The sequence below is a fragment of the Podarcis tiliguerta genome (assembly GCF_965153285.1).
Source record: "Podarcis tiliguerta genome assembly, chromosome: 1".
Taxonomy (NCBI): Eukaryota; Metazoa; Chordata; class Lepidosauria; order Squamata; family Lacertidae; genus Podarcis; species Podarcis tiliguerta.
The window spans coordinates 56,470,879-56,482,299 of NC_139534.1; the positions used below are offsets into that span (position 1 = coordinate 56,470,879).

The 11,421-nt window shown below is 44.2% G+C and overlaps 1 protein-coding gene across 1 annotated transcript; it reads left to right on the top strand.

Annotated features, from left to right (window-relative positions):
* Positions 1 to 1,831: 1,831 nt before the first annotated feature.
* LOC310673622 (pepsin A-like) lies at positions 1,832 to 11,187 on the top strand. Its single transcript, XM_083432166.1, has 9 exons — positions 1,832 to 1,992; positions 2,572 to 2,728; positions 3,809 to 3,926; positions 5,480 to 5,598; positions 7,137 to 7,336; positions 8,231 to 8,347; positions 8,606 to 8,741; positions 9,917 to 10,009; positions 10,903 to 11,187. The coding sequence occupies exons 1-9, from the start codon at positions 1,937 to 1,939 to the stop codon at positions 11,053 to 11,055; spliced, it is 1,149 nt and encodes a 382-aa protein (XP_083288292.1). The 5' UTR covers positions 1,832 to 1,936; the 3' UTR covers positions 11,056 to 11,187.
* The last annotated feature ends 234 nt before the right edge of the window (positions 11,188 to 11,421 follow it).

An 11,421-nucleotide genomic window follows, 5' to 3' on the forward strand; every position in this document is an offset into this window, starting at 1 on the left:
TGAGTTATGTAATCTACTCTGTCTCTCTGCTAAATGTCCCGAAGCAGAGAATGAAAATTAAATTCCATTAATTAACAAACTACACAAGAGTATCAGGAGACAGCTGATAAACAGTATTTGCAATGCCATTTTCATATTTTATGATAAATAAGGAGCAGATATGCAGCATGGCAGTTATCAGGCCAGTCAGCACAATAACACAATAACTTTAGTAAAGGTCGCCTGAGAACTCATACACATCTATCCCACATTGCAACTCACTTAATTTTCTGGGGCTTTGCTTGTTCCTGCCAGTTCGGGACCGCAATAGCTTTAATGGAAAATAAAGTTTGTCATCTAATGCTTGCAATGACTTAGTGTCTGATGGAAAAACCCTAACTCTTCGAAGCACTTCACTTGCAATTACCCCATCCAGAGTCATAACCATACGTGATTATATGTAACTGTCCTGTCACATGACCTTACAACAAATCTCGGTTTGCCACCAGTCTTACCTTTCTGGAGATTTATGGCTTTTATTGTACATTTAAAAATTTGTTGTTATATATATTTTTATTCTTTTATGCATTTTCATGGAATGAAATACTATGCATAAAGAAAAACTGTAATGACCTTAATTCAAATCAACACAGCACACACAAATGCAACAATTGTACTTGTAAGGCTAAGAGGGAAATCACTATTTCTCAGAAAGTTAGGACACTGGTTTGAGTGTGGGAAAATGTTTTCTGCTCTGCAATGGATGCAGAGCAGAAGTATCATCTAGATCCATCACAACTCAAATGATGCACAGCATTGGCCCTACCATGAGGCAGAGTGAAGCAGCAGATGATTAAAGGCAAGGAATGACTAGAGCTGTGTTTATCAAGCGGCCTTTCCTGCACCAACTATGATAGACTGATGCCCTCAAGTGCAGCAGAAAGTGTCCATCACCAGGGCTGAAGTAAGATTTAATAGCTAGTCTGGTTGACTTTTGTAACTGGAACAGGAGAGTTACAGCAAAATGTCTTGAGCCAGTTTTGACAACTCTTGTACTTTAAAAATGCTTTGAAAGGGAGGCTAGATTTTTTTTTTTAAGTTGGCTCCTATTTTTTTAAAGTTCATAAAATGGCACATGGGCAGAAAAAGGGTCTAGCTTTGTGCCTTACTACTAATGATATCAATGGCATCATAAAACTGGCTCCCATTACACTCATGCAACCAGATTCCACGTAGTACTACTGCAAATGCAACCAACATGCTAGTTTAGGGGCAGGGGTTGTATTCTCCCAGTGACAACTTATTGCTATGTGTTCTGAACACACCCAGAATAACAAAGATGAGTGACTGGATTTACCACAGTTTCTAGGAGTTCAACCTATCAGGTGATCTTTAGCTATGCTGCTGTGCTACAATATAAAATAATATTAAACAGCATATTTAAAATACAGTTCCTTACATTTTCTGTTTTTTTAAAGAAAACATATTTGTGCTTATTGTCCTGAGTACTATAAGAAGAAAATATTTTCTTTTTAGTAAACTAAGTCCTACACAGAGTAGGTCCATTGGAATTGATATACACTCTGAACTTAGGCCCATGTATATCAATCAGTCTACTCTAAGTAGGACTTGGTTGAATACAATGCATTATGTAAGTGCCCTTGACACCTGCCATTGTGTTCTGATGGGTTTTAATGTCACATGAGTTTCAGCACCCTTTTAGGTCAAGATCCTAATGCAAATGGAAATGAATGAACTTGGAACGTTCTCTAAGCCTTTTATTTAAGGACATAAAAATAAATCTTATCAGGAAGGTTTGCATTTCTTATCGGAGTTGCAAATACGATATGAAAGACTTGGAGCTTCATGTATATAAGAAGCAGCACCCTGCTGTGTTGCTCTACAGTTGGGACCCACATTTCATTTTCATCAGCGGCTTGGGGATAAAGGAGACATCATGAAGTTGCTTTTGCTTCTGGGCTTGGTGGCACTCTCCCAGTGCTTGGTGACCAAGTAAGTACTGGGGTTTCAGCTTTCTTGAAGGAAAGGAGGTACACTCTGATTCAGAAACATCCAGCCTTATGTTTAAACCAGGGGTGGTGAAGCTATAGCCCTCCAGATTTTATTAGATACAACTCTCATCAGTCTTCACTATTGGCCAAGCTAACTGGGACTGATGGGTGCTGGAATCCAACAACATCTGGAGGGCCACATATCCTAACCAGGCTCTAAACTTGGTTCAACAAGCTCTTTCAGCAAACTCTCTGTCTCTGATACCAAGCAAGCCATAAACCCTTTGCTGTGTCCCAGTTCTACCCCAAAAAACTAAAGAAAGCATTAACAAATTTATCTATTCAGCCAGCTAGCCATCTACAAAAACCCTGTACATTCCTAGGGTAGGAGGTGCCATCTTTCTATAGAAAACTTGGTGAAGCCATTCTTGACTAGGATCTCCAAGGCCTACTACATTGCAAATACTGAAAGTCCTAAAACAAACTTTGCTTTGCAAGCTTCAAGAACTAGAATATATATTTTCTCCTATCACCTTGCCATCTTTCTTTCTTTTCCCCCTTCTCACTCTTTGCTGTTTAGGGTCCCTCTGAGGAAAGGGAAATCCCTGAGGCAAAACCTTAAAGAACATGGGCTGCTGGAAAAATACCTGGAGAAACATCCTCACAACTTGGGCTCAAAGTATTTCCCCAGCCAAGGCAACGCAAATGCCGCTGAGCCCTTGGAGAATTACATGGATGTAAGTATTCTTTATTCATAGGTTATAACTGAAACAATACATTACTGAATTTTGGTAAAGAGAAGGAACTGACCAGGGTTATTATGTGCTTGCAAAAATGGTTCACTCAGTATAAAATTAAAATCTGAAAAAGAGAAGATCAGAAGTGGGACCTACATCTTGGTAACCAGTCAACCCAATCTATCCCTTCCAAAAATTCCCACACCAAATCTCCATTGCTAAGCATCCTTGGTTTGTTCTTCAGCCACTTCTATCCTTCACTGAGGCACTCCTATCCTGGCACTTAGTGTTCCACTGCCAGAGACTACCCTTAGGACTTCTCCAGATGACCTTTTTATTAGCATTCATATTGATTTGCGTCTACAAAGCTTATGTGGTAGTTAGACTATGCCTGGACTTTATTGAGCATTTGCTCTGTTTATTTATGGGGCAGTTATACCACAATGAACATTCATCCTGATCTGCTTGCAAGGTGTTACATGTCTTTCTGTTAATAATTTGTTCATCCCATACTTTCCCCATCATTTTTCTAATGGCCAAAAGTCAGGTTTTTTAAAAAGCAGATTTGTTGCTCTAGGTCAATGGAGCACTTTAATCCACTTCAATTTTGCAGACCTAAAGCACCCTTAGATCTGAGGTATAATGTATTTAGAACAGGCATCATTTTAGCAAAGGTTTCCATGCAAACCCCTTCCTGAATGCAGAAGTGGTTTGCATGGACTCCTGCCAAACTGAGCAGGATTTAACTGCACACACCCTGTTCCCAACAGGGAACATGTATGCACAGCCAACATGGAATTTAACCCTGCCCTCATGCCTATCAGATGATGTCACAAGTGATGTCAGCTGATGGGCAGGTGGCTGTGGTTTGGAGAAAGTCGTCTTGAGGGCCAGCTTGGACTCCTGGTGGACCAGGATTGGCCCACAGACCAGTTGTTCTTCACCCTTGTCATATGAGCTTCCAATGAACCAATCAGAATGGATGCTCAATAAATGGGTCACCAGGAAGAACTTCTGTCTCCAGGTGAATCTTCTGTGGTGCAATAGTAATGATAACACCCCGTTTTCTTCCCCCCACAGATTGAGTACATTGGCACCATCTACATCGGTACTCCACCACAGCAGTTCACAGTCCTCTTTGACACCGGCTCCTCCAACTTGTGGGTCCCTTCTGTGTACTGCTCCAGCTCAGCCTGCTGTAAGTAGCCTTTAGAATTGGGAATGGACTGGATAATCCTTTCAGCCCATGCCTAGCAATCACTTCCTCAATGTATATTCATAGTGGTCATGCAAAATGCAGCCCTAATATTAGGCTTAAGTGGACAGTTGCCTAGACTAGCCCATGGCAGGTGGCAATAAAGGGAATCAAGGTGGAACAACAACACAAGGTCTATCTTCACATATGGCAGGGGTAAGGAACCGTTCTCAGCCCGAGGGCCACAATCTCTCATGGGCAACTTTTCAGGGGCCTCATGTCAGCAGTCTGTGGGGCCAGAGGTAAAAGGGGATAGACAACTGCTAAAGGAGACTACATTGTGAGCCCAGTCGCAGTCCCCCTCCCCAGAAATCAGGCCCCGCAAATAAGAAGATACATACACAGCATGTTATGGGATTAAATTAGGCCACAACTTTATTAAAATTCAGATGTAGGAGAACCTTGGCTTAGGTATTGGGTGTGTATCCCTCTCTGACCCCGACTGGGAACTAAGGAAGAGCAGTGGTTGGTAGGAGTTCAGGGGGACACCACAGAACATAAGTTTATGCGGCTGGGCCCCCCAACTCCTCCCGTATGGGGGTTCTGACCATGCGCCGAGCACTCATGGTCAGTGGTACCCAGCATAAAACCGCTCTAACTGGGCCCTGATAATGCCACCGTGTGAGAGATGCACTACTGCACTACCCCTTGGTCACATTGATGGACTAAAGGATTCTGCCCAAGGCCTAAAATCGCCACCCGAGGCTGCGAAAATCGCAGCCTCGCTGCCAAGATTCCCCCAGCTGAAAATGCCTACCACTTGCAAAAATTTAGCAACAACCCACAAACCACTCTTCCAGGTGCTCTGACCAGAATGGCTGACCAGCATTGCCGGCAGCTTCCTTTTCTGGTTCCCAGCTCCACCCCGGGGCTGCAACCGATTGGCTGATGGTGCACATCACCTGGATGACCTACAGCCTAGGGGGATGGCCCAGGGGTTGGAGCAGCTGGCAGGCATGACCCCGTGGGTCAGGGAAGCCCACTCCGGGTCACAAAAGCTGCCCATGTCATGACTGGTGAATGGTCATTCCAGTCATACAAAATTGGAGGTTTCCATTCACACACATACCACACACTCCAATCGCCACCCAACAGAGCAAGAGGCATTAACAAATTTCAATGACACATTCTAGCCAGACAAAATCCCTTGGGGAGTGTGGGATGGGAAAGGAATGACCTGGGATGGGGAAGGAGGAGTCCTCAGGGGCAGGCAGAGAGGCCCGGAGGGTTGCATTTGGCCCCTGGGCCTGGAGGTTCCCCACCCCTAATATTTGGGGAAGTGACATGAGGGGATATTTCTCTCTGCATCTACTCAACCGGCTGGAGAGGAGCATTCCCCCTAGGCAGGTGTTTTCCCCTCACAACCACAGCCAGCTCCCATTCAGCTGAGGTTAGAGGAAAGAGCTTTCACATTGTAGTACTGAGGCAGCTCACGTCTGTATACATGTTAAACCTGAACGCCACAACATCACGGATTAACTCCTTTGTGTTCTCAGCAAACCACAACCGCTTCAACCCCCAACAGTCCTCCACCTACCAGGCTACCAGCCAGAGTGTCTCCGTCACATATGGCACTGGGAGCATGACTGGATTCCTAGCCTATGACACCGTCCAGGTAAACTGCTGGGGGACAAAGAATGATGGGCAGCCAGTTTGGAAGCTAAACACTGGGCATAGGTGGATAAAGAGGAGCAGTACCGACTGAGAACCAGTGCTTTTTTCTGGGGGTACGCAGTACTGGCACCTCTTTTTCTAGAAGAAAAGCACTGCTGGGGACCATAGAACTAAAATACATCACTCTTTGCCAACTTGGTGAGCCTCATATATTTTGGGCTATGCATCTCATCAGCCTCAGCCGGCACACCTTTCAGAATCTGCATTACAAGTCATATTCTATACTTTACAGCTTGCACTTAGCTATGCTAGATTCCCTGTTATCTAGATTCCCTGCACAATTAGCAGAAGGTTCTTTGAAAAAGGATGTTTATATAGAGTAGGATTTACCTAATGAGTCCTGGCAGTGCAATATCTGCCTGAGGGTTTCTGTTTGCACAATGGGGCTCCCCCCCTCCTCCCCAACTTGCCCAGCAGTGCACCCCCCCCCCATTTTTTCTGGGGAGAGGGGTCGGGAGAACACCCAAAACAGATGGAGGGGAGATCGTTCCATCTGGCAAACTGCAAAACATTCACCATAGCACAATGATGAATTCCACCCACAGTGCTTTTCCTAGGTTTTCAAAGGACTCCACAAACATTGGTCCCATTTGAACAGAATCAGTTTAGTGCTACACAAATGAGCCTGGTTCAGACTTGTTGTGTCAAAATGTGGTTAATTTAAATGATGGCTTATTTAAATAATCCAAGATCAAACTATGGTTTCTGATCCTGGCCTTCTTCAATAAACCATAGTTTAAGCTATCAGCAGTTCCAGGTCTGAAAATAATGACAAAATGGTTACCGGTAATTAAAAAAAAGGAAATGAGTACTTCTTTTGTTCCATGGCAGAGGAGGATTGCTCATGTAGTACTAAAACTATGGTTTAGCATTAGGTCCAAGCCAGGCCAATATCATAGCAGTCCTTGCAACAGACCACTATTATGATTCCCATGTTAAGTAAGGGCAAGGAGGCTGAGAGTGGCTTACCTAAGGCTACGTTTCCAATTTGTGGATGAGCTGAGCTTTGAAGAAGGGGAGTTTCAGCTCACACTCAAGATTACACCAGCTGAAAAGCAAAAAAAGAGCCTTTATTAGGGTTGCTATATTTCAAAAAGTAAAAATCTGGACACAAAAGTTGTTGAGCTTTTATTTCAAAATCTCAGAGAGAGAGAGAGAGAAATTTTAAAGCTCCCCCCCCCCCTTTGGAAATTCACCAAATATCAACACTTCCAATATGGGCTGCCATATGCCTGGGTTTTCCCAGACATTTCAACCGATTTCTGAAAATTCCACCCAGACGCCATTTTTGACGGACGAATTCCAAATGTCTGGGAAATTCTAGATGTACGGCAGCCCTAGCCTTCATTATGTTGCCTGGTTAACAAAAAGTACTGCCTATCACTGCTGCTACCACCACCACCACATACATCAGCTAAGATGTGGAATATTTTCATGTAATTTCATAATGTATCTGACTGTGGCTTCCCTCCCACATAGGTGGGAAGTATTGAGGTCACCAACCAGATCTTTGGCCTGAGTGAGACCGAGCCTGGCACTTTCCTTTATTATTCCCCCTTTGATGGCATCTTGGGTCTGGCTTACCCCAGCATTGCCTCCTCTGGTGCAACTCCTGTCTTTGACAACATGATGAGCGAGGGTCTGGTGTCTCAGGATCTCTTTTCCGTCTACCTGAGTTCGTAAGTACTGTATGAGCTACCTGAGAGCATTTCCCCACAAAGGGATGCAGCAGGGGCCCATTGCTAATGGACAGAGGACATGAGAACTAAGTAGGTTGTTTCTAGAAACTCAGCAGCAGGGAAACCTGTGCTGGATAGCAAGTCCAAAATTTGACCCAAATACCAAATTTAGTTTCATGTCTAAGTACAAAACTGCATGCAAGTCTTTTTAAAATATTGGGAATGCTGACTTTATTCCTCGCTAGCCATCTCCATATCAAGCATCACCTAGGGCTCGGCTGGACAAAGAACTAGACAACTACTAAATATATTACAACTTATAGATGATGATGGTGGTGATGTAACACTTTTTATAAGTGCTTGTTGCCCTTTACTTACTCTGACACCATAGTCTTTACAACAGCATGGATGGCAAACCTGTGTCCCTTCTGATGTTGTTGGACTCTGACTCCCATCAGTCTCAGCCAGCATTTTGGGGTGGATTCAATCACATACTGAAAGCTTATTTGGAGCTCTTGTGCAACAAGCCCATTTCCCCCAAAAGATCAATAAGGAGAATACCAGTAATTTGCAATAAGGAAATTGATGGGGAAATGCAGTAGAAAGTGTGGATAACACTTGCTTTGATGCAACGCCATCTATCCTCCCCACAAACAAATAGGAATGAATGCTTATTAAATATCCAACATCATCAAATCTCCCTGCAAGCAAATGAGGATGAATGCTCAATAAACAGATCATCTGAAAGCACCCTATGCTATGTGAAAGACTCTCTGCCTGAGATTCTGGACAGTTGCAACCAGTCAGAAAAGACAGTCATGGGTTAGGTGGACAAACAGTCCCACCTTATATTGGGCAGGTTCTTAGAGTCCTCTGTTGTCATTTTCTTCTCAGCAATGACCAGAGTGGAAGCTTTGTGATGTTCGGTGGTGTCGACTCATCCTACTATTCCGGGAACCTCTACTGGGTGCCTCTCTCTTCTGAGTCTTACTGGCAGATTACTCTGGACAGGTAACGACAACTTCAGTCATCACTTCAATCAGAGGCCACCAAGAAGGAGGTGCAAAATATGATGTGATCAACTAAGACACATATGAGATTCATAGAATAGCTGAGGGAGGGAGAGCAGCCATGGAAAGTTGTACCTTACACGCAATGGGTGGATCTCATAAGAGCATTTCTCCCACATTTCCTCATGTGCACCTTGTGGGCAAAAAGATGAAGGTTGCTTTCTCTTTGTCACATTTGACCTACCTGTGTTCTCTTCAGCATCACCATGAATGGCCAGGCTATTGCATGTTCCGGCGGCTGCCAAGCTATTGTTGACACTGGTACCTCCCTCTTGGCTGGTCCCCCTCAAGGCATTTCTAACATTCAGTACTACATTGGTGCAAGCAACGGTGAGGTAAGGAAAGAAGGGAGGCTTCCAAAGGTACCAAAGAGACTGATATGATGGAGAGTATGCATGTGTGAGAGAGAGGCGGGGAGAGAGAGATGAGTTCAATGCCAATTCTGACTCCTGGGTGGTGGTGGTTGTTGTTTTTAAAAAAGCACTGATGTGGGCCAGCAGTGGGAAACATGTGGCTCTTCATACTCCTATCAGCCCCCGCCAGCATGGCCAATGGCCAGGGATGATGGGAGCTGTAGACCAGCAACATTAAGAGGGCCACAAGTTCCTCACCTGTGAGGTAGGCCAAAATCAGATTATGAAGAAAGAAAAGGGGAATGGCAAGTTGGTTATTCCTCAGCCTTCCTGTGACCTTTCTCCATTGCACAAAGAACCTTCTGCTCGTGGCTGGAAGGCAGGGTAAATATGGATATATGTGAGTCTGAGGTTTTTTTAAAAAATTAATGAGATGCTGGGGTTTTAGAAGAAAGGTTGCTTGGGTGCTACTGTTATGGTGAATGCAAACAGCTTCCCTAAGAAAGATCTTCTGCTGCAGGAAAATTCCCTTTTCGATCCAAACTAGACTGTTGCAAAGAAAAGGTCATTTCAATCCAAACACCAGCCAGCTAGCACTATCATGGGGTGGTTGTGCAAGAAGGTGGTTGCACAAATGTTGCCTGTGGTGGCAAGCGGCCCAGTTCCAACCCTGCTCTCATGATTTGATTGGTGCTATTTGTTTTCTATACTGCATCCCCACCCCAGAGCTGTCATGATCATTTCCTCTATTGGCAACGTTCAGGGTGTGTGTCAGCCAGAACAGCACTACCCATGCACCAGAGAAAGGCTTGAGGAGCCTCCAAGATTTGCAGAAGTAGAACAATCTTTAGGAAACCTGGAGGGTGGGGGGACTCCAGATACAGTCCAATGAAGGCTATGGAACACTGAATTGTTGAGGTGGGAGCAGAAAATCAGGGATGGAGTGGAGTGGAATGAAGCAGAGTGGCTGGAATCCTGAACAGTAGGAACTCCACACTGCAACATTATGTTGAAGGTCCCATTTGTATTAACTAATGTCCTTCCCAGGGCCCTTCCACTTGGACTAATTGTTGGCTTTTCCTTTTGCTCTCAACATTTGAAGGCCCAGTGCCACATGGCTAATCTTGTTATTTTTTATTTGTTCTACTCCACATCAGGTCAGCTGCAGTGCCATGAACAGCCTACCTGACATTGTTTTTACCATCAATGGCTATGAGTTCCCTGTGCCTGCCAGTGCCTACATTCGCCAGGTAAGGGTCATGGTTCATCTAACCTGGAATTTTCTTGAAGGGATCAGCCTGCTGATTAAATCAGTCCCACTGGCTAGAACCCGAACCAATGGATTCAAGTTATAAGAAAGGAGAATCTGACTAAACATCAGGAAGGACTTTCAGATAGGAAGAACTGTGACAGTGGAACAGACTTCCTTGGAAGGTTGTGGATTCTCCTTCCTTGGAGGTTTCTAAGCAGAGGTTGGATGGCCATCTGTCATGGATGATGTAGTTGAGATTCCTGCATTGCAAGGAGTTGGACTAGATGACCCTCAATGTCCCTTCCAACTCTACAGTTCTATGATTCTATGAAAAGTTGATAGGAATCAGATCCATGAAGGGGTAATAATATCATATAAATTCAATAATACAAACCTAGGAAAGATCCACACCATACATTTGAAGTACATTCAATGCACATTTAAAGCACATGACTTCCTTCCCAAGAATCCTGGGAACTGTTGTTTGTTAAGGGTACTGGGAATTGTAGCTCTGTGATAGTGAAATTACAGTCCTCAGGATTCTCTGAGAGAAGCCATGTGCCTTGGATATGCTTTAAATGTATAGTGTGAACCTGCAGGGTGTGGGGAGGGGGGGGGAGAATCTCCTAATGCCATATTCCATAAAATGCACAAGCATTCAAGCAACACATGGCTGAATGAAAGGAAGGTGTGCTAGGGAGACAGCTGGTGTCCAGTGAGTGACACAAACCATAAAGCCCTCCTTATATCAATCACAGGACAGTCCCCACACAGCCCCCAACCTCACTTCAACACAGATGCTCTTTGAAGGGTCTCCCATGCCAGTGAAGCTACTCAAGTGGTGTGACACAAAAGCCAACACTAACCGTATCTTGTTTCCCTTTGTTTCAGGGCCAAAATGGCTATTGCACAAGTGGCTTTGAGTCCATCAGCATTCCTACTCAGTCTGGTGAGCTGTGGATCCTTGGGGATGTCTTCATCCGCGAGTACTACTGTGTCTTTGACAGAGCAAACAACCAGGTCGGCTTGGCCCCTGTGGCATGAACGTGACAACATCTATTGGCAAAATGATTCCCTCAAGGTTGTTTTTACTTGCTGGGACTAAATTTAGTCACTATGCTCCCTCCCCATAAGCTGAAACATTAATAACAGTAGAATAAAAGAATATAAAGCAAATGAATTTTGGTTTGCATTCCTCACAGACTTAATGCATACCTATCTAACTAAGTATTACCAGTGAGAAAGTGGAGCTGGTTTTCCTTTTTCGTGTTCATCTTTTCTAGTTTCCATGGGTCTCTACTCTTCTCTCCCTGGCTAGATCTGTTGAGCAACTTAAAACACAACACACAACATCACTCTATCTTGAATTTCTGTCCACCAGTTCCATGTGAGAGCTTGAGCTATTTTTTA

What these genes read in the sequence shown, in the direction of transcription:
- LOC310673622 (XM_083432166.1), top strand. Translation starts at nt 1,937, where the DNA reads ATGAAGTTGCTTTTGCTTCTGGGCTTGGTGGCACTCTCCCAGTGCTTG. An exon ending in TGGCAGATTACTCTGGACAG is followed by an intron (nt 8,348 to 8,605) that starts GTAACGACAACT and finishes TGTTCTCTTCAG; the next exon opens with CATCACCATGAATGGCCAGG. An exon ending in TTGGTGCAAGCAACGGTGAG is followed by an intron (nt 8,742 to 9,916) that starts GTAAGGAAAGAA and finishes ACTCCACATCAG; the next exon opens with GTCAGCTGCAGTGCCATGAA.